The sequence below is a fragment of the Balearica regulorum genome, chromosome Z (assembly GCF_011004875.1).
Source record: "Balearica regulorum gibbericeps isolate bBalReg1 chromosome Z, bBalReg1.pri, whole genome shotgun sequence".
NCBI classification, from domain to species: domain Eukaryota; kingdom Metazoa; phylum Chordata; class Aves; order Gruiformes; family Gruidae; genus Balearica; species Balearica regulorum.
Window position 1 is genome coordinate 22,623,207 of NC_046220.1, and position 22,794 is coordinate 22,646,000.

Consider the following 22,794-nt stretch of genomic DNA (forward strand, 5'->3'; position numbering starts at 1 on the left):
ATGCAGCTTTTTGGGGCTGTAGCCAAAGTGAAGCAAAACCATATCCACTTGACCAACTCACCATGCATGGCCTTAACAAGCCTCAGCAGTCTTAACTGTAAATGAAGGCTAAGAGTTCTGCTTCTGTCACTGTATTGAAACATGAATCATTTAAAATTAGGTAACAATTATTTTCTGAAATGGCTCCAGGTTCTGCAGTCTCACTGATTAGGTGTTATTGGAGTTTAAACTAGCTTTCTAATTTAGAGGTGAACAGTCTCATTAGCATTTCAGATGGGGCTAGGTCTTTTCAGTCTCTTTAAAGTTTTAGGGGCTATATTGAAAGCCAATACCCGGAACTTTTATGTAAGATTGAGGTAAATAACATATGGTTTCACTTGGGAAAAAATAGATCTGTTTCGTGTTCCCGACACAACGTTGCGTTTTCTCAAAGGTGAAATAATCCATGTATGTGACACTGAAGCCAGGTGTGAGAAGAAAGTTTTTTGAAAGTGGGACTCTGCCTGTGTAGGAGTATGTTTAGCAGCATTCTTTATTAGTGTTTGGAGAGATCTTTCTCATGCTTTCGCAGCAGAGAGAGTTTCTTAACCCTTTCTGCAGTGCTCAGCAGGAGTTATTGGTGACCACGAGTTATGTTTAAGTAACTGTTCTGGGTAATGTGGTAGAGAACAGTATCATGTCACTGAAACAGATTTAAATGTTTGAAAGCTTCCCCTCGCATTGCATCTTTAGGTGTTAATTCTTTGAAGTGTATAGAAAGAACAGGACCTGGCCATATGCCCATTGTTATCTTCTCAGAGTATGTCTGCACCAGTGTATTAGTTCAGATCAGTAGAGAGGACTTTATGAGAGTGGTTGAATGTGCTTGCCCCAAAAGAGCAAGACACACAAACGGGGCTCCTTTGGAATGATACTGAACCAGAAGATGCACTCTGAATTAACTTCTCCATTAGTGGGCTGTTAGTCCATGGAGCCAGAGAACAGCTGGCACAAATTGTGAAATGCACGTAGAGAGGGGACACCAGCACCACAGCACCGACTGTTCTGCTCACCAGACCTGCTCCTGTTGCATTACTCCTTCATGTAGACATAACCTTACTGGATTAAGTGTTTTTCTTCTGGTTGTTTAGTCTAAGTGTTTAAGGTCAGCCAACATTCTTGTTGATAGTTTTTGAGATGTAACTACCATTCTTAAAATAACTTCATTCTGCTTATTTCTATGTCCTTTGTCCATGAACCTCATGGTTTGAGGTGGTGGCAGCAGTGGGTTTTTTTGTGCGTAGGCTGACAGTTTGCTTAGTTGCTGCCTTTGCTTTAGTCTGCAATATCTATGAGGCAGAAATAGTTTTATTTCACTAAAAGTAGGCTTGTTCATAATACAGAACTTACAATGGAACTTCTTTTCACCAAGCCTGAAGATGACAATTAAAAATCAGCTGCTTTCACTACAGTGTCATTGATAAATTTGGGACAGACTTCTACACAATGTCTGAATTACTTTGTCCTTCATAGCAGAGGCAGTCTAGCAACACTTCTTCCCAGTCATGCAAATTTTAGAGGTATTAGTAATTATCTCATGAAACATTTGAGACTCGCTGTAATCTTTTTCATTTGGAGAAGCCATTCCAGTCCTACTTTGGGATATCAAATTCTACAGATTTTATGAATTCTCAATTTTATGAAAAAAAAAAATATTGTTTTCATGGGGGGGGAGTTTATCTGAAATGTCCAATTATTCTAATTGTTGTCCCCTCAAAGACATCTTGTTACTTGGGCTCAGGTTTTTTGTTGCATTAGTGTGTGAAGTATATATTGATGTATGTAGGTACAACATAAAATTCTGTAAGTACTATCCAATGAGCGTGAAATAATCATATGGAGTCTAGAAGATAAAGTGAATTCCAGTACACTTAAAATTTGAACAATGATGATTAGCATACAGGATATATTATTCTTGTATTATTCTTCTGGTGAGAAAGTATATCTGTTTTGTTTATTTTTTTAAAAACCACATATGGTGAACAAAGATCTGTTAGGCTCTCAAAAGCTTCCAAATTCCTACAGTAATTACACATAGGAGACATCATGTTGGCCTTTGTGAGTGTGCCTTGTAGTAATTGCTGTATGATCTTGTATTTGATTCTGGTCCTTCTGTGTTTAATTTTACTGAAATATTGGCCATATTTGTTGGGATTTTTGGCCCAAACCCAAATGTTCTGAAGACATTGACTGTATACCAATATGTTGGACCCTCTGTCACTTCCACTGGCTTTAATAATTTAATTACTTGCCACATGATAATCCTGTGATAAGAGAAAACTATTAGTAGTGAAGGTAGTTGTGTGACCTATGAGCAGCTGGTTTTGAATGCTCAGACCATCTCCCTGATTCCCCACATAATGACACGTATCCTAAGTGTTTTCTGCATTACGTGTACCCAATTATTTTTTTGATGTTCAAGGACAGAAGCAGATGGTAGTACTAATTTATAGATGCCTTAGAAAATTTCCTGAATATCCAAGCACGTTTGTCGTAGTTAGAACTAGAGTTTTCATAAATACAGTTTTAAAAAGCAAGTCTGAATATCCTTAGAGCAAACCTTCCTTGCTTAGTGAATGTAGTCGTTCTCTGGAAATCATATTGTCAAAAGTAAAATCAAACTGTTTCACTATATCTATTACTGTTCAGTTATTCCCGATGTCAGTATTGATTTGGAGATGAACTACCTATAAAAGTGTGTAAACAGAGCAGTGCTCAGCAGTTAACATTGATTTTCAGGCTCCAGCATTTTCACTGTGTTTGTGTGAAGTGAGCAGAGGCATCTTCTGCACTTCTGTGCTCCACATTATTCCAAGTAGGGAGAAAGTTTAACTTTAAGTTCCAGTTTAACTTCAAATATATAGATGTTTGGAAATTCAGTTTTCTTCGTAGTTGCTGACAGGAACTGAATTTTGTAAGTGGTTGGTCCTGATATTGGAGAACCTTTACAGATTCTTTACAGAACCTTTTTCACTGGCTAGTGTGTATCTTGTATTTTGTTTGACAAAATATGTGAGAAGCTTTAGCTACAGAGTTGGGACATTCAGAATCCTGTTAGGGGAAGAACTGGTTCAAATTGGCTCTTTACAATAGAGACTTACTTTGATTAAATGTACATTTATCAATTACATTAAACTGGATACTTCTCTGTGCTGGGGCAAATTTGTATCACTGGATATGTCTGGATTTTTTGAGCGGAATTTTACATATGAAATAAGTTAATGCATCACAAGGGTTAAACTGCTTATAATAAAATCTTTAAGGGGAGGGTATTCTGAAAGGAAGATTTTTAGTTCTGTTAGGTTTAGAATGCCTATAATTGGTACGATAGACCAAGTTTTTTCTTCTGGGATTAGAGCTTGTCATCTACTCAAGTTAGAAGAACATGTTTCATGACTACAGTAGCTTTTTCTAAGCCGTTTGAGGGCACAGCTGTCCTCCATCTGTGGGATGCCCCATGGTGAAGTCTGTCTGGGACTGGAGCACCTCTCCTACAAGGTAGGGCTGAGAGAGCTGTGAATTTTCAGCCTGGAGAAGAGAAGGCTCAGGGGGATCCCATCAATGTATACAAATCCCTGCAGGGAGGGTGCAAAGAGGACGTAGCCAGGCTCTTTTCAGTGGTGCCCAGAGGCAGGACCAGAGGCAATGGGCACAGACTGAAACACAGGAGGTTCCCTCTCAACATCAGGAAACAATTTTTCCCTGTGAGGGTAACTGAGCACTGGCACAGGTTGCCCAGGGAGCTGGTGGAGTCTCCATCCTTGGAGATGTTCAAAAGCCTCCTGGACATGGTGCTGGGCACCCAGCTCTAGGTGGTTGGACCAGATGAGCTCCAGATATCCCTTCCCACCTCAGCCACTCTGTGACTATGGGTGTGTCACTAGGGGATGTGCAGGGCAGGAGACAGTGATGGGGGGTAGGAATGGGAGCCATTGAGATTTGTGCCCTCTTCTCAGCAGAGAGTCCAGGGCTGGAAATGAGGGAGAGGAGGTGCAGCTCTCAGTATTCATTCCCTTATTCCCCTTCTCTGTTGCATAGCAAGCACTTTTTCAGCTGCAGCCACTTTCACCTTGTTTTGTGCTCCCCTTTCCCAACTGTGATTCCCTTGCGTGAGAACAGTCCCTTGCTGCCTAGTGGATAATAAGTATTTTTCTCCCAGTTTCTTATTAGAAGCAAAGCTTCTTGGCTTTGGAAATAAGTGTGACTTGCCTGAAAAATACCACATACATATAACATAATCTTCTTTAATTTGTTTTTATGCTACTTTTTGCATGTGTTTTTAGGATGAATTGCAAAATAGCAATGGCTGCTAACTAGGCAATAATCCCAGTTAAATGTGGTTTAAAAACTTCCTTGTCTCTACTACTCAGTAGAGACAAATAGCTTTTATCTTGTTTTAAAACCTTGTCTTCCAGTTGTTCCAAATTGAACCGTCCCAAGTATTCAAGGTCATCTTGTTACATGTGGTTTCTGTTGTCATGAAGTGGAACAGTCCAGGACATGCCTATAAAATATCAGAAGGAAAAATGATAATTTTAGCACAGCTTTATCAATCCCCCACCCATTATTCTGATTTGTATTGTGTGACTAGTCAGCCTTTAAGTCTCATTTTAGCTTCCCAGCTGACATTATTTGCTGTATAAATACTTCGTTTAAGCTCTGATTATTGTTTTAGAAAAGACATGAAAGTTGATGAGAAGCTAATTTGGTATTGCTTCAGTTGACTGAGAAATTACTAGTAATCCCTCACACTGCTTTCTACTTGTAGATCATTAGATTGTAAAGTCTTTGTGGAAGGAACCTCCAGAGTTTCGGCTGTTTAACAGTGCTTACCCAGCTGCCAGGAAGCTAATGCCTAGTGGTGTGTCAGGATAAACTTAGGTACAATTGAGCACATCCCATCTCTTAAGTCTTGCATAAATATCAGTCTTGGCAAAACTTTGTTCCAAAGCTTCCTACTGACCAACTGTTTACAAGGGTAGCAGAGCTATGAAGTAGCTTCATTTGATTCAGAAAAGTTGAGTGGGATTCCTTCAGTTTAACCGTAATGGGTGAAGGGAAGATAACTTTGCTTACCTCTTAATTATTTTTTATAAATGAATGCTTGACTGTAATCTGATGTTTCAATATTTTTATTTTCCCCCCTCCTTTTTCTAGGGTCCAGGGATATCTCATCCCTATGATAGTGGGCACATAGCAATGACTTACACAGGTCTGTCATGTCTGGTTATTCTTGGAGATGATTTAAGCCGAGTAAATAAAAATGCTTTACTGGCAGGACTGAGAGCTCTCCAGCTGGAAGATGGAAGGTAAAAGATATTTAATATTCTACAACTCTCCAGAGGGTTAATAGAAAACCCATGTGTGGAATGAAACATAAGAAAAATGGATTTTATTAAAGTAGCTGTATAATATTTTCTTACTATTAGAAAATACTTTTGTGAGTAATAGGTATAAGTAATAGAACACATGCCCATTTACAGGGCCAGACAGCACTTTGTTTACAGATTGCTTTCATATTAGAGAATGACAATTTTTGCTTACAATTGTAGGTACTTATTACTGGAAAGTTAATGGATTGATTTATGTCTTGGGGATAGTAGTTTTTCTACTCTGTCCTTTGGATAAGTGAGGTTTTTTGTGTTCATATTCTCTGGTTTTTGCGGGGCCCTGGAACACTGTTATCTTGATGTTTGCTCTGCTTTGTTGGAGGATGAGCTTTATTTAGTTTTGAGAGATTCAAGATGTTGATATACAGGATAAATTAGCCTATATATTACTTGTGATACAAATATAGTATTACTAAACTTCATTGTAAGATTCATCCTTTTTGCATGCATTTTTAATAGATGGTATATACCTCTTGATCTGCTTCATTTGGTAGGTTGTTTTTAATGCAAGCTGAAGCTGGTAGCTAATGAAAACGTCTGCTAGGGCAAATGATCTATCTGTGTTGTTAAATTTTACTGAATGTAATTTTTGAAAGAGTACTTTAAGAAATGCAGAATTATAGAAGTGTTGTTCCTAAAGGAGTTATGTTTGACTGCCCAGGGAAATTGTTGTCACCATTTATGAGTTAAGAAAGCTTTTGTTTTGGTCAAATATCTTTGTATCACCCTGACATCTCCTATAATTAAAACTACTTTTTTTTTTTTAAAACTACAACTATTAAAATGCAGTGTTGCATATGTTTTTTTAAAAAGAAAGAACAAATGCAAAACACCAGAATGATCAGAATGTAAGCAGTGAATATGAGCTATATGATGTATAATTTTCTGTCATTTATAACAGCAGACCGACCTTAATGTGCCAAGTCCTAATGCATGCATGCAGATAGATATAAATGTATTTGTTGATCTGCTGTAGTTTGCAGTTTCTTCAGGCATGTGAAGGTGCCTGTTCCATTGCTCTAAGCATTCCTATTGTATGCTGGACATTTTTGTTGTTAAATCCAAAAGGAATATGCTAGCTCCCAACCCGCTAGCATCTTAAGTAGTTACTTGTCATCTTGCCTGATTACAGTAATAAGCTACATGCAGTTAACCTTTTCTACACATTTGTATAATGTGTGGCTTTAACGTACAGACTGATAACTCTTATATACGATCCTGTGTTTTATATGCCTTGCTGAAGAGTGCCAGCTAGCCCCTAGAGGGAAAGCAGAGCACTTTGCCCGTCTCTGGTATAGAATTGTTGCTTTGGCAGGAGTCAATTTCTAGTGTGACAGACATTTCCATACCTATGAAAACCACTTTTACTGCACCAAAGGGGAAGGATGTGCAAAGGCCAGAACTTGAGCTAACATCTTGTCCAGATGGAAGCAGCAAGTTAGCTGAATGAGGGAAAGAAACATTTTTCTGTTGTTACGCTAGTATGTCTGCTAGTCTTAGTTAATAGAAGACGTGTGAAGAAACAAAACCTAAAAATAAATGTAGTTATGTTGTCTTTTTTTACACTGTGAATAAATGCGTGTATTTTAATTTCTGTCTTACCTTAGCTGAACGTGATTTGAAATATCTGGATAACAATCAATACAGTTGTCCCCTGAGGACATAGTACTGGCAGATGTTAAGTTTCCCAGAATGTCCTGTGCCATATCCAGAGAGCAATAGAGTTCATCACCATCTGAGCTGCAAAGAGCAGGGCCTGGCACCCTTGCAATTAGGAGAGATGAAAGTTTCTCCCAGTAAATGTTGGAGGCTTTTCTATGCAAGAAGACAGTGGGATGCATACTTGAATTGCAGGGTCAAAGAGGGGGTGTCATAGTGCTGATAGACTTACAAAGCTACCTTTAAAATCAGAAGTACCTTTTTTTTTTTCTTTCCTTTTTTTTAGAGGAGATCTGTCAGGGGGACTTAGAAAGATACTCTATTTTGCTGGCTTCTTGCAAATGGTTAATTCATTAAAACATTCTAATTAGTCTTTGAATCAAATGGAGGCTTGACAGGCAGCAAATCACAGCATTCATCTTCATTTTGAGGGTCTCAGAGAGAGCACAGAATTGTACCTAGATAACCCAGATACCACAACTTTAAAATGTTCATAAACTTTGGAAAGATTGTAGCCATAAGAAATCAAACCTACATTGAAGGTTATTATCATCATTAATAATATCAATTACATTTGTACATACATGGAAAACTGATCCTGAAGTTGCAGACAGAAAAGAAAACGTTGTGAGCTGTCAAGTTTTCCACGAAGGCAAAGAATTCTGCCAAGAATAGTAAACGTTGAAATGATTAACTCACACACCAGTATAAACTGTGATAGGTGAAAGAATGTAAGCGCTAACATCTTAGAATAAATAAATATCAGTGTCATTACATTGCTGGAAATAAAGTCACACAAGCCCCTAAACGTTAATAATTCTATTCATTTTTCTTGGCTTAGTTAGAATCACATCTTCTGTAAAGAAAATCTAGCATAGCTTTGGGTTATATTTATGTGGATATTGTAAATAGAAGTAACTCATTCTGAAGGGAAAACTTATGCAATTCCTTAAACTGCTTTTCATATTTTCTGATATACCAGGCTGTACAGTGTATAATGGCAGAAACATTTTTTTCAGTTTCTGTGCAGTGCTGGAAGGAAGTGAGAATGATATGAGGTTTGTGTACTGTGCTTCCTGTATCTGCTACATGCTCGATAACTGGTCAGGCATGGATATGAAAAAAGCAATAGACTACATTAGAAGAAGTATGGTGAGTATTTGCAGTGTTATTTCTTACTACATTTTAAAGTTACTAGCTTTATTTCTTAATTATGACTAAAAATCTCTCCATCCAAATTGAAATATTATGGTAATTTATTTCTTTCCTGTTCCTACTTTAGTGAGTTAAAAATGAAAAAGTATATTGTTTTTTGCATTTGTATTTTCATTGTGATGTGTGTATTAGCAAGATAGTTTTATTTGGTGTGTATGTTCACTGCAAATTAAATCCGATATTTTTTTCTTTAAAACTCAGTTTAAAATTGAAAGCAAGTTTTTGAAAACTGGGTCCTGATGTTCCTATAACATAAATAAAGCACTGCATCAATGAAATCCTCACATTTCAATGAGCTGTAGTCCTGCTTTTTAAACAAGATACAGAATCAAAGGAGAAACTAATTATTGACATTAGGTCAAGCTTAATAAGTGTTTCCAAACATGCACTTCATTTTTTATTTATTAGATGTTTGGAATGTGTATCATATACACATTTTTTTCTGCATCTGTGCAAGTTGTCTCCGTATTTGGTTGGAGCAAAAGACTTCTCAGGTTTTTTTCATTATGTTTTCTTTAGTTTAATTGAGTTTTATTTTCCAAGATTAAAATAAATGTTTTTCAAAGAAGCTGAGTAAGCTTGAAAACTACAGTTCCCTGAATGTGAGTAAATATACATAGTAAACTCTTCCAATCCACAAAGAGCCAAATTTATGATGACATACAACTTCTGTTGTAAACCAGTATGTGTTAGTAGTTGCTGCCAGCAGTGAGATTGTAAAATTTAAGTAAGAAACAAGTCTAAAAAAGACTTAATCTCCTGCTTCAGACCAAATTGGGTTTTATTTTTTGTTTATTTTTTAAGGAGGTAGGTAGATGCATAAACATTTCCTACTGTACATCACAAGCTTTCTGGCACACTGGTTAGGAACCTAATTTTCTTCATATTTCTTTTTTAAAAAATTTTAAATCAATCTAATTCATACATTGTGCATTCATGACATTAGCCTGCATACTGGAATTGAGCATATGAATAACACTTTATACTATCACACCTAATTTGCTTTTAGCGCCTTCTAATATGTTTCTATTCTGCTTACTCTCCCTGACACCCCTCAGGAGGACAAGGGAGAGAATAGGAAGAGCAAAAGCGAGGAAACTCATGGATCAAGGTAGAGACAGTTAGCTAAGTGAAGAAAATAGGAAAAACCCTGAGTGATGCAAAGGCAATCAGTCACTCACTGCCTCCCACAAGCAGACCGATGCCCAGCCAGTCTCCACACATCAGCTACCTTGGAAGACACCTCTCTCTTCCCCACCTCTTCTTCTTCTGCTACCTCAGTTTTATTGCTGAGCGTGAGGTTACAACACATGGAATATCCCTTTGGCCAGTTGGATTCAGCTGTCCTCACTGTGTCCCCTCCCAACTTCTTCCCCACCTCCAGCCTTCTCGCTGCAGTGGTGGTGAAGTGGAAAAAAAAAAGAGCCTTGATTCTGCGCTTGATTCTGACAGTCCATCCAACAGCTGTCCCCCAGAGCCCTTATCTCCCCCGCTTCTAGCAGGTCAGCCTACAAGCCCCTGAGGTTTGTGGTCCCACTCTGGTTGCTGGTACTCAGACCACCTGTCTCACCCACCAGCTATTTGGAACTGAAGTTTGCTAGCATTCACATGCGCGCACACACTGGGAATAGATAGTGCATGTCCACAGAAGATAGTTAAAAATGGGATTAGTAAGTATTGGACCGACCGAGGTAGTCAAGGGCAGCGCTCAAGCATACAAGCATACGGACCAGCAGTCTGTTCACACTCTACTAGCACCTTTTATCCCCCTTTTCCCTCTGTTTTCCCTTGCTTGTTCCTCCCCAGTCTGTTTTGATATTTCCCTTTCTCACCATTGGTCCTTTACCTAGCCATCCCATAAGTGGTGCACAACCCCTGCATTCCCCAGAAAACACCCCGTAACAAGTTTTATACAATCCCAGAATTTTATTGCCCTGCATCCCATAAGAGCCCCTGTACCCCAGTAGTTAGTAGCTCACTTTAGTTAGCATGGGTTTTCAGGGTGAGAGGATCCCTTCTGGCTCCTTTTGGTGGGTTTCACCCAGGAATGATGATTTATCTGTTCTCCTTTTACAGTCTGAAGGAGCACCCGGGTCAGGGTGTTCACTTTTCACTGATTAGGTCAGGAGGGTTCTTCCTTCTCTGATCCTTGTGTTTACTGGATTAGCCTTTAATCAGATAGCTTAGCAGAGGCACAAAAGGAAAATCAAATATTAAGAAAGAATAGAGAACGAAACCAAAGAGCAAAATCCTCATTGTGGTTTTCTATACATCAACTCTTAGTTATAATTTTGTACACTTCAGTGCAGTTTTTGTCCCAAAGGATATTGTGGAACTGGAAAAGTTACAAAGGAGGTTGAGTTGAATTGTCAGAGGTATGAACCAGCTTGTATAAAAGGAGCATTTCATATTACTAGGACTCTTCATTCTGGACGTGAGATGTGGAGTGTGACAGAGGTATGTAAAGTAATACATACCATTGAAAAGATGAAGTGAGCAGGGAGCAATTATTTCTAAGACAAGAACTAGAGAGCATTATATGACGTCATTGGTAGACCAGGCAAGTGGAGATTTTTTGAAAGTTTGGAGCTGTGAAACGGCACTGGAGATTTCCTGTCTGCAGTGATCTAGAACCAAATTTATAGTTTGCTTCTAGAGCCTTAGCATTTGTACCTGCAAATTCCAGTTGTTACGTTCCTACTGGGAAAATTGACACCACTTTAAAAAATAATAGTAGTAATTGAAGCCTGAATGGAATAAGACCTCTTAGAAGGGCTCAATACTTCAGTTGACCAGTGAAGTAAAACTGGAGTCTGGGCACAGTCAAAAGTCCAGAAGACACTGTGGCTTATCACAAAGACTGGATCTTTTCCTGGCTAGCTCCAAGAGTAACTTTAAGAGATCCTGTCAGCAGTGTTCTGTAGGCAGCAGTCTTAGCACATGCTAATGTGTAACAAGAGATGCTCTATTTTTGCCCAGGTTTAGTGTGAATTAGTAGATTGACTATACACTGTGTTCAGTAGGACTTCTTTTTCAAAAGTGTTGGTATACTGCTAATTCACTGGTATGCACATGTACACTAGTTTTGTTTGGGTTTTCTAGGTGTGCACTGCTTGTTCAGACCAATATTTCAGTGCACTTACTCAGTTGCAAAGTGTCTGGCACTTCTAAGCAAGTACACAAAATCTTTGCATCCTGCATGGTTACATCGCAGAGTTGAAGATGTGTCTGAAGAAGTCTCAAACATTCGGGGAATAGCCCTTTGTGAAAATCATTTCACAGTGGTAGTTGTTCCTTCCCCTCATTTATCTCTTTCTGTGACCCTCCTTGAGATGGATTCCAATTCAATTACCTGTCACACAAACTAAATATTTCTTAAAGTGTATTTCTTAAATAAATACAATTAATATGAAATGTGGTATCCAAGAATATTAGCTTCATTTCTCCTGTTAAGATTTTGTATTACAATTCAAAGTAAATTCTAATCGAGATTATTTCATTTATTATTCCTTGTATAACTAACTATACAGTGAATATTGCTATAGACTTTCTGACAAATGTTTATTCCTGTTTTGCTACAGTATTACCACATTCTGGTACTCCCATTAATTACAAAACAGAAGAAATTGCATTGCTTAGTAGTAAACTGCTGTGACAGAAAGGTGTGGTTTTGTTTTACTATCATATGTCATCATTGGCACTTAGATGAACCAAGTGATAGTTCACAAACCTTTTTTTAGTTATTCGAATTGGCATACATGTGAAGTGCAACTAATCTGGATGGAGGGTAACATGACTAGTTAAACACAGTAATCTTTGTAATAAGCTCCTGGATTTTTTAGCTTAGTCTTTGGAATTTATTCTCTTTAGTGATGCAGTAAAAAAATTGTGACAGATAATTCAATACAGCTGAAGGATGGAGGGGGGTTGTGTAATTAGGCATGTCAAGAACAGCAGAAGATTGGAACATGAAACAATGGTGTTGCTTTATTTGGAAAAGTAATCATGTTAAAAAGAATTGAATCTTCATACAGAATGGATGGCCCACTTGTTGTGACTTGACTAAAAAGTGTTTATACAATATTGATGACAAAAATAATTCCCGATCAGTTTTACTGTCAGTAAAATAGGTTCCAATCACACAATTTTTATCAGCATAGGTTGATTTTTGCCTTTCACAGTCAAAGTCTGATATACCACTAATCAAAAAACAACAGACACTAAGATGGTGAAATTTTGAATGACTTCCACAGACTCTAAAATACTGCACTTTGTAATATTGCTTGGTTTACAGCAAATTTGTTTTTTAAGTAGAGATATTGCAAAAAAGTTTTAAATCTTCTCTAGCTTCTTCAAGTATAGTGGAGTCCTCTTGAAATGCAGGTATATGTGTCTGTTGATATAATTAAGCTGGTTGTGAAGCATGTAGACTGTGAAGCAAAGATTGCACCCAAATGGGTTTACACATTTCCTGATGATAGTATTTAATTATGCAGTTTACATGTTGCAGTAACCTAGAGCCTCTTTTGCATATAATTTCCTGAGTCTTTTCAAAAGGACAAAGAAAAATATTTCCCTAAATCTTTAATGCACATAAGTCCCGAAAGAGCAGCTGCTGTGTATAAATAAATAGGCACCAGTCAGCCAAAGGTCGACTATTGTCTATTAAATTTTCAAGCTAATGGTGCAGCCCAACATTGTACACTGGGATGCACACTTAACAGCTTTTCTCCAGAGCTAATTAGTTTGTCATACGTAAAGCAAACCACCTCCTCTTACAATTGCTGTTTGTAGAGTTAATTAGCTTTGCCAGCATAGCTTTGTTAATCAGCTTGCCTGTGCTTAGCAATTAATGGGCCTGTGGAGTGTGGTAGCACATTTGGATTGCATTCTCAAATGGCAGTGCAAGGAGTTTAAAGTAACTTTACACTGCGTGTTTCAATATTCAGATGTTCACAGGGATTACTTAAAGTCGAATGGTTCAGGTCAAGCTGCAGCTTGAAGTGTATGTATCAGATGTTAGTCTTTAAAATTGCTTCAACTTGCAGAAACAACTCAAAAACTGAGGAATATAGTTTTAATGTAGCTTGTGTGTGTGCTTCTGTTTCCTTTTTTCTTGCCAATGTCAGCTTTAAAAACAGATCTACAAAATAATCCTTAGGTCATTACTAAAGACATGCTAGCTCCTGTAGCCATTCTTTGGTTAGAACTACGGGAGTCGTTAGTGGTCTGTCAAGGTGCCCTGTATCCACTAGCCACTGTTAAATGTTTTGTAGAAAACATGAGAAATTCCTAGTTAGTATCAGGGGTGGGGGGCAGTTAACATTGCTTTCTAACTGTCCAGATATTGAACCAATCATTAATTGAGCAGTTAATATAGAAGATATAGGACCGTGTAATTGGACTTGAAAAGTTAAATTTCATTTTTGTTCCTACTTATCAGCTTGGTATTTGTCCAGTGATTATTTATTAAGTATTCAATGAACTCTTGTAAAATAAACATTTTCCATTTTATGAATTGCTTACTCTGATCTCTTCTTTCTTATCATGCAAAATGATTTAATGAATTTTCAGGGAAGAAAGATTGTTATTCTTACATATACAATACCATCTGCTGTAAGATTGCTCATAACACAGGTGTACTATATTCTTGGTGCTTTGTTTGTCAGACTCAAGTTTCTCCTTTTTCTTTCACTTAAAGTGATTTTTCAGCATTGTTAAGATATTTTTTAACAGTAGTATTTTCTAGAGCAGGTTAAGTTTAGTCCAGTAGTATGCTTTATTATGTTGTCGCTTCTGGTTTCTCCTCTCCCCAGTTTTTTTTAAAGCCTAATGTTCTTGCTCCTTACTAAAGCATTTCTTGTACTTGAGTATTGTACACACAGTAGTACATTTTGCCTTTTTGTATGTTAACCAGCTTTTGGGTTAGAGACAGATTTAATTTATCCATTTAATTTTGTTTGGAATTACATACCCATTTTCTCTTTTTATAAAGACAAAAAAATTTTGTGTTTTTGTTGTGGGTTTTTTTATTTAATGGCTATCTGCATCACATGCTTTCCCTTTTTGGCAAAGACATGTTTACCCATTTTGACATACGTCACAAACTAAAATGAACTCCATGAAAGTCGTAAAAGCTGCCTGCATTGAAACAAGGCTGATTTGTTAACTGTTTTGTGCCAAGAGCTTTTTGAGGCATAGGTTCAGAATTTAATCAGATTGAAATGGTGGTTATGGTCTGATTATAATTTTGCTAGTAAACTGAGAAATTGCAATGTCTGTGAAAGTGATTTGGTTTTAAAGTAACTGGTTTGTGGGGGTTTTTTTTCCCTTCAGTCTTATGATAACGGCTTGGCACAGGGAGCTGGACTAGAATCACATGGTAAGAATGTTAAAATGTTCTATGCCTATTTTTAAGACTGGGGTTGAAAATGCTGCAAGAGGTGCAGGTCATGCCTTTCCTTCTTTCCTTATTTTAAGGAAGTGGGATGAGGAGCAGTAAATCTTGAAACATGCCTCAGAATATCATCTGTCTTCTTCCCTTAGTTCCAGCTTAATATCAGGCCAGATGGGCTCTTAATATATCAACTCCATGAATCTTACCTCTTGAATGTTTTGTTGAAAAGTGTTGGCTGTGGTTCTCATCTCTTGCTGACAGAACAAACTTTTTCCACATGTACCATTGCTACTCCGGATTTATCGGCAAGAGATTTTGTGCAATGCACCTGACAATCTCCAATTTCAGCAGCTTTTAGTAAAACCTAGAAACGTTTCCTCTGATAGATTACAGCATTCATTGGGCTCTCAAATCTTGAAGCGGCAGTTATTTTTTTGTAAACAGTTGTTAGTTGTGAAGATAGGAATTCCCAACAGACTGGTATTTTTAAACACAATGTTTCTGTGCCATGAAGTAGTGGTCTGCTTGTGACAGAGAAACTATTGACTTTTATGTGACTGATAATAAATCTATCAAATGTTTGCTAGCTTTATCCTTACTATTGAGCTTTGATAGGATTGCATCTTTTTTCGTCCTGCAGGCTGGATAAAGTTGAAGAACTCAAATTATACCCTTACATATTTAACAAATGAGTTAACTAAGTAAGTGTAGAATGCTAGTGATAACAGATAGTGTTACTTCAGCATCCTGTTGCTGCTGTGTTTCAGCACCAGGATGAAAATAACTTTAGAGTTCCTGGGGTCTTCTAGCATCACGATAATGTAAGAAACTTTGGGCCCCAGGTCTTATATCAATAGCTAGCTTATGGTCTTTCCCAGGCTGTAATTTTATCATATCAGGTAATAGACTCATAATGTCTTGATGGGCTTTAAAAAGTGATGGCCATGATACACAGACAAAGAACATGAGTTTCACTTCTAATTCCACATTTTACTGTGCAGTTTCCTTGACAACAAAAAATTCCTTAGAAGCATAATTTGTATTTATTACAACCATGAGAGTCCAGCAGTCTTTTCATAGTATTAACCATGCCTTTCTTTTTTCCTTAATTTTCTTTCTGCTCATCAGACACTTCTGTCTGTTTATATTCTCTGGGGATTGTGTCTGAGACTGCCTTTGGCATCTTTGCTTCAGTCTGATTGTTGGCATCCCAATAGCTTTCTTTTTTAAGTTACTTATGAAGAAATGTTTTCTGTTGCATTGCAGTTTACTTATTTCTGGACCACTGTGTAATGTAAATTGTGCAGCACTGAGAGGCAACCCAGCTTTAAGAAAATCAATTCAGGTTTATTTGTGCAAGAATTGGGATGAGGTTTTTTTCACCTTTGACATGCGTGCTGAACTAAAGTGTTTTATTTATTTGGACTTTAGACTTAAAATTAATACTTGCATACTTTTAAAAATCCATTGATTTAATTGTCACTACCCTAGTTAAAGTTCTGACTGAGATCATAGATGCTTCAGTGAAAATCTGGGTATCAAACCATTGCAAAAAGAATTCTCTCTTCACAGGTGGCTCTACGTTTTGTGGTATTGCATCGCTGTGTTTGATGGGTAAACTGGAGGAAGTTTTTTCGGAAAAAGAACTGAACAGAATAAGAAGGTGGTGTATAATGAGACAACAGAATGGCTACCATGGACGACCCAACAAACCTGTAGACACTTGCTATTCCTTTTGGGTGGGAGCAACATTGAAGGTAAAGAATAGCTACAGGATAGTTACTGACTCATTTTGATTTCTTTAAGCATCGTATCTCTTCTTTGCTTGAAAGATTTACATATTTGACACAAGTGCATGAATATGCACAGATCACTATAAATGTCTTTCATCTCACAAAAATGTAGGTTTACCAGATTAGTGCTATGGAGGTTTACAAGATTAGTGCTATCTGCTATCACTGCTTATCTCATAAATAGGCATTATATTTTAGTATTAAAAATATACTAAGATTTAGATTATTACCGTAATGGTTTAATTTCTTTTCAGCTCTTGAACATATTCCAATATACAAATTTTGAGAAAAACCGAAATTACATCCTGTCAACTCAAGATCGCCTTGTTGGTGGATTTGCCAAGTGGCCAGACAGCCATCCAGGTAAATTCACTTTTCAAAATTATGGTGAGTGTCTTCTAAGCTAGAAATTCATTCCAGCAGTCAGACATCTGAGAGGCATAAAGGAAGTTTTCTCCTCAGCCTCCTTCAAAAAATGGAAAAAGCCCCTTAAAATATAATGAGATTTATGTGGATAGAGGTATGGTTTTTCCTTGCTCAGCCACAAAGCAAGTGAGCTGTTGTTGTTTAGACTATTGCTAAAAGAGTATTACTGTCTATTTAAAGCTGGACAAGCCTTTCCGTATGTGTTTACCTGTAGTTCAAGGGAATATCATGCAGCGGGTGTCTTTGTAAATCATCTGAGTAAAATAATTCAAAACATTTGTTTCCTTAATAAATCCTTTAAGCTTATTCAGAAGACATCAATGTATGTAAAAATAGTCAAAGTTACATAGTTACATATTATGATTTACAGATTGTAGTTGCATCTAGCAATTACATGTAGTATATCTGAAAGTTAATTATTATCCTTTTGGAAGTGGATAATTTGAAGTAGTGAAAAACTTGAAGCTAAAATCATTTAATTTGACATAATTTTAAAAGATGCTAGAATTCAACATATTGCAAACCTTTTTATTTGTGAAAACAAACCTTGTACTAGTAGTGTTGCCCAGTGGCATTTTGTTCAGGGAAGATAAACAGTCTGTAAACTGTGACCAAATAAGATAAAAATTTAGTCATATCAAAAGATGTGTCTGTTCAGAATTTGTGCCCTGATATCTTAGCTTTTCATCATTTCATTCTGAACAACAGTTGAAAATTTTTCCAAGTAGACCCGCACTAAAACCACACTGCTTGTGATAGATGTGTTCCCCCCACTCCCCTGAACACCAGCTTAGGATTCCTGAGGACTTAGCTGTATTTACTCTGCTTTATATAGATCGGTCTGTATCACTTGGAGGAAATATTTCTTGTTTATCTTGATGAACCATTTACTTAGTGAGCTAGAAATTAAAAAAATCTGTTTAGAACCCCAGTCATGTGCCAAGTTTCTTAGCCTGTCTTTCAGCGTAGCTGTGATTGTTTGAGATAAGATTTGAGAAAGGCAAGACTAGCAATAAAGCTGTTTTCCTTTGATCCGTGTGGTGTGCCAGCCTCAATGCTGCTGTTTCCTATAAAGCAAGGTTTTGCCTTCTCTTTTGTTTTGTTGTGATAGGTGGGCTTATTGCAGCATTTTTTCCTCAGGCAGATGGTGACCTAAGTCTGTGTTCATGTTTTGAAGAAAGAGTGAAAAGTTAATGCAGTTCTAACGTGAAGAATGACTATTAATGCAGCATTGTAAAGACTGTTTCTATGGAACTGTGATTTTATTGTCATATATACACGGCTGAGCTTCCTACAAGCTCAGTCTAGTATCTGGAAGGCAAATTGTCTTTTGATCATTGTATGTCTCCACAATAAAGATCTCACAGTTTACTAACGTGAAGCATCTGTGCAGCTCAATTGTTCTCAAAAGCCTACTGTTGATTACGTGTACACAGTCCTCTTGACTTCAGTGTAAATGGAAAATGTGAAGGTAACGCAAGTGCTGTGGGTCATCTTGCAAATGAGTTAATAGTTCTGTTGAGACTGAATATATACAGAAATGATTCATTCTCCTTAAAGCATTTAGCATTTGTAAAGCTGATAACAGTGGCCTCAGTTTGGTTTCCTTGCAAAACTCAGATGTGACAGAATACTCCAGGGAAAGTTTGCAAAGTAAGAATATGCCAATTTTTTCAAAAGTGCTTTCTATGATGGATTCAGAATTTGAATTTCTGTAGGTCCTACTTTATAAAAGCTCTGTTTAAATTTGGATAGTCAACTCGTTGCTGTGCAATACTGTTTTTAGGAAGACTAGAAGAAATTGCAGAAAACAGTTAACTGCTTGTGATAATCTATGTATTACATGGACTTCCAAAGTTGCAAGTAACTTCTCACAACTGATGATTCGGAGAAACATTCTTTCGTAGTCCTAATGTTCCCATGCTAACAGATACCAATACATTGTTGGTTCTGGAGGCCAGCAGCATTATTTAAAACTTTTTCTTGATTTAAAATAGTGTTTGGACCAGTGTGCTTATGGAGCAGTGAGCTTAGAAAACTTTTTTGCCTTTGAAAATAAATTTAAAAAGTCAAAAGACTCTTAAATGCTAGTAATCCTCTGAAAACATGAGCATAACAAAGTGAATCAGGACATGACTGTTGTTTTGTTTGTCTGCAGGTTGTCAAATACAGGAAAAACTTTTGTCTGAAAAATCTTCTGAATATAATTGTAGTAGTAGTAGTACTGTTTTAGAAAGCAAGCACAGACACTGGCTTAGTAGGGAGATTCATACTTCAGAACTGAACACATACTGTATTTGTTCTTTGTTTACAAGTGACTGATACGTAGTTTTTTCCCAAGTCTTTCATGTTAAGCAGTTAGATCTGCTACCTTGTATTAATGCTACTTGTGACAAACATTAAACCATATTAATGTGGTTTGATGGTGTTAATTTTCTTCCTAGCAGACCACATGGTGCTGTGTTTTGTATTTGTGGCCAAAACAGTATCAAAACAGCTGATGTTTTAGCTGTTGTAGAGCAATGCTTACACAGTGTCAAGGCCTTTTCTGTTTCCTATGCTGCCCTACTAGTGAGCAGACTGGGGGTGCACAAGAAGTTGGGACAGGGCACAGCCAGGACAGCTGCCCCCACTGACCACAGGGGTACCCCATACCGCGTGGCATTGTGCTTAGCCATAAGAGCTGGAGGAAGAAGAAGGAAGCGGGGAGATGTTTGGAGCTACAGTGTTTTTCTGGGAAGTGGCTAAATACCTGCCTGCTGATGGGATGTAGTGAATGAATTCCTTATTTTGCTTTTCTTACATCCACAGCTTTTGCTTTCCCTATAAACTGTCGTTATCTCGACCCATGAGTTTTCTCACTTTTACTGTTCCTTTCCTCTCCTCCCACTGGGGGTGGAGGGGGGGAAGTGAGCAAGCGACTGTGCAGTGCTTAGCTGCCTACCAGGGTTAATCCACAACATTGCACTAGAGTACATACCTGAGCGATTTGGGTTGTTTTTCAGACTTGTGCATAAGTCATGACTAGATTTAAATAAACTTTTATTTTAAATTACTGGATGTACTGCTGCATGCCCCAGGAGGTCATGCCTCAACTCTGATGCATCTTGCCTGTTATTTTTAAATGATACACAATATAAAAGAATTGGAAGCACATGTGAATTACAGGTTTTGCAAGAGAAAGATCAGAAGATTTAAGGTAAGAGTGAGAGGATGAAAATGACTGTTCGCAGTCACTGCATGGAGAACGATGAAGTGAGATTTGTTCTTGTAGAAGTATAAATACACATTACTTTGTTATGTTTTTAAGACAACAGCCACGCAGGTGCAAGGTTGCATGCTGCATTCTGTATTTGTGACTTATGAAACAAAATATTTGGACCTATGTTTTTTGACCTTGAAAAGCTTGGTGTATTTCACAGCTTGAAACAGAGCAGTACACAGGCTGCATACGTATGTTTTGGCTAGAACTAATTTCAGTATTAAGTCAGCATGGATTTGCCAAACTGTTGAACTTTGCTGTTAAACCAACCACATAGCCATATACAGGTATTTAGGTTTGTATATGTTTTTTAGTGCATATCAGTGCAGCTGTCCACAGGGGTTAATATACTACATTTCCTGAAGTTGAGGTTTCCTTGTGTGACATACTTTCTGCAAGGTCAGTAGGAGCTCTATCTGCTGAGGATGCTTTTCTCTGCATGTTAGTGCTGATAAGCAGAACCAGCGTCTCTCTGTCCAGATACTTTCTGGTAATGTCAATTTACTGATACCTCCAAAAGATTACTAAGTGTTGAGAATTTGTAAGGGGTATATGAAGTTCACATCCTCTTTCCATCTTCAGCCTGTGATTTCATGGGCAGATAATCCAATCTAATGGCTTGCTGCCAGAGGAGGCAGGCTCACTTCTCTTCCTCCCAGCTTCCCCCAGTACAGCTGCACATCCTTTCTCCTTTTTGCACTAGCTTTGGTGTATATCAAAACCTTCTGCAAACCAGTTTAATTCACTAAAATGTCAGAAAACTGTCCATTTTCTCCTGCTTGGGTTAATTTTCTTCCATGTTTTTTCAATTGCTTTAGGTCATGGAGGGTGTTCAGCAAGCTGTAGTGCTGGTATAAGGTAGGCAGCAGGAGCAGCATGGGACAGGGGAAGAAGAGCATCCCTTTTTTGGTGGCAGTCATCTGTTACGGCTGATCAAGCCACCTCATTCCTATCCTTAGGGTATTCTCCCAGGAAGGGGGGGAGCTAGGTAAAGTGATGACTTCTTTCTTACTTCTAAATCTTGCTGTTTGGCAGCTATTGGCACTTAGTGTTTCATTAGTCAGCTGTTCATCAAGCAATCAGTCAAAAAAATGTTTCATGTTTGGGGAAAAATAACTGCTTTGTGTACAGAAATTATTTCCAGCTCTACAAATTCTTTTGCTGTTTGGCCTGAACACTTAGAGGAAATAAAGTAGCGGGCAAGAACTGTTATAAAACAAAACTAGACTCTAGTTTTAGAGATTGCAGACTGTCAGTTCACACTGGTGACTTTGGGCAGAAATTGATTTCTTCTGTCAAAACTCACATTTAAAATGCAGGATGTGTTTGTTTTCTTGGCTGTAAGTACTCAGGAGTGTTGGAAACCAGGAGCACTTGGCTGTGACAGCCTGACATAATTTTTTCTTTTTCCTTTTCTGTCCTTCTTTCAGATGCTTTACATGCATACTTTGGGATCTGCGGTTTGTCGTTAATTGGAGAACCTGGTATTTGCAAAGTTCATCCCGCCCTGAATGTAAGCACAAGAACCTCAGAGCGCCTTCACCACCTTCATCAGATCTGGAAAACAAGGACTCTAAACAGTGTTCAGACAACACACACCTCTCTACATGACTGATTTAGACTTGAATTTAGTTCTGGTAGCGTAATTGTAGCCCAAGGTTAAAAGCCATGTATAACCAATGTGCTCTTTTAAGTGCCGGAGTCATACAATCAGATATGTGTTGCTGGCATCACTTCGATAGGGAGTTGCCTTCAGCAGGTTATTTTGCATTGTGAAAAAAAGGAAATATTTTGATTATATAGAAGTTTGTCACCACAGACTATAAATGGCTCTTCAAATGGCTTTACTTCTAAGAAATCCCTTGAGGCGTTTAAACTTCATTTTTATTTTTTTAAATTTGTGCATACTACGTCAAAATATATAATAGGAAAGTATTTTCAAAATCTGTTTACATATCATACAGTATAGCACAGAACCTTGGAGTTCTTGATGATCTTAATGTTTGACATATTTTTCGGTAGAGAATCTCCCATATTAAGTCTCAGTTAAAAGTTACCTTTTATCATCTACTTTCAGATTCCATAAACTTTGTTAAAAAAAAAAAATTATTTTATTCAATATACTGGACTTCTAAAATTGTGTGGCCTTACTAAATGGATTTCATAATTCTCCTGAGTAGCTTCTACACAGATGCAGTGGATTGTTAGCTAGACATAGAGTTTTCATCTGAAATACTTTCTTCATGTGAAATTCATTAAGAGTGTGGTATACTGATGTATGTCAGTAAGATATACTCTACACAGTCTTTTGGATGAGTAGCCGTGTGCCAGAGTAGCATTAAAACCTGTTTCTGAAGTCAAGCCTTTGCAATACATTAAAATTGTACAACTGCACTCTGATTATTTTTATACGTATTTCCCTTTTAGTGTGACATAATTCCAAGTTTCTTAACCATTCAGTGTAAAGAATGAAACATTGGGCTTTAAAGTAAGTGGCAGTGGTTTACTGTTAAAAATATGAACTTTCTCAGCTTATTTATCAATAGTGCCTTAATTCCTAAGCTTGAAATGCTGCTCAGAATCAAACCAAATAACTTTGCAGCTGTTGCATTT

The 22,794-nt window shown here is 37.5% G+C and overlaps 1 protein-coding gene across 1 annotated transcript in view; it reads left to right on the forward strand.

Moving 5' to 3' along the window:
- The window catches only part of PGGT1B (protein geranylgeranyltransferase type I subunit beta), a 40,236-nt gene extending 17,936 nt beyond the window's left edge, over positions 1 to 22,300 (forward strand). Inside the window, 7 exon segments of the mRNA XM_075740649.1 lie at positions 5,197 to 5,348; positions 8,108 to 8,240; positions 14,640 to 14,685; positions 16,273 to 16,457; positions 16,748 to 16,856; positions 21,612 to 21,743; positions 21,746 to 22,300. Coding sequence (XP_075596764.1) covers positions 5,197 to 5,348; positions 8,108 to 8,240; positions 14,640 to 14,685; positions 16,273 to 16,457; positions 16,748 to 16,856; positions 21,612 to 21,743; positions 21,746 to 21,792 — 804 coding nt within the window. The 3' untranslated portion in view covers positions 21,793 to 22,300.
- The last annotated feature ends 494 nt before the right edge of the window (positions 22,301 to 22,794 follow it).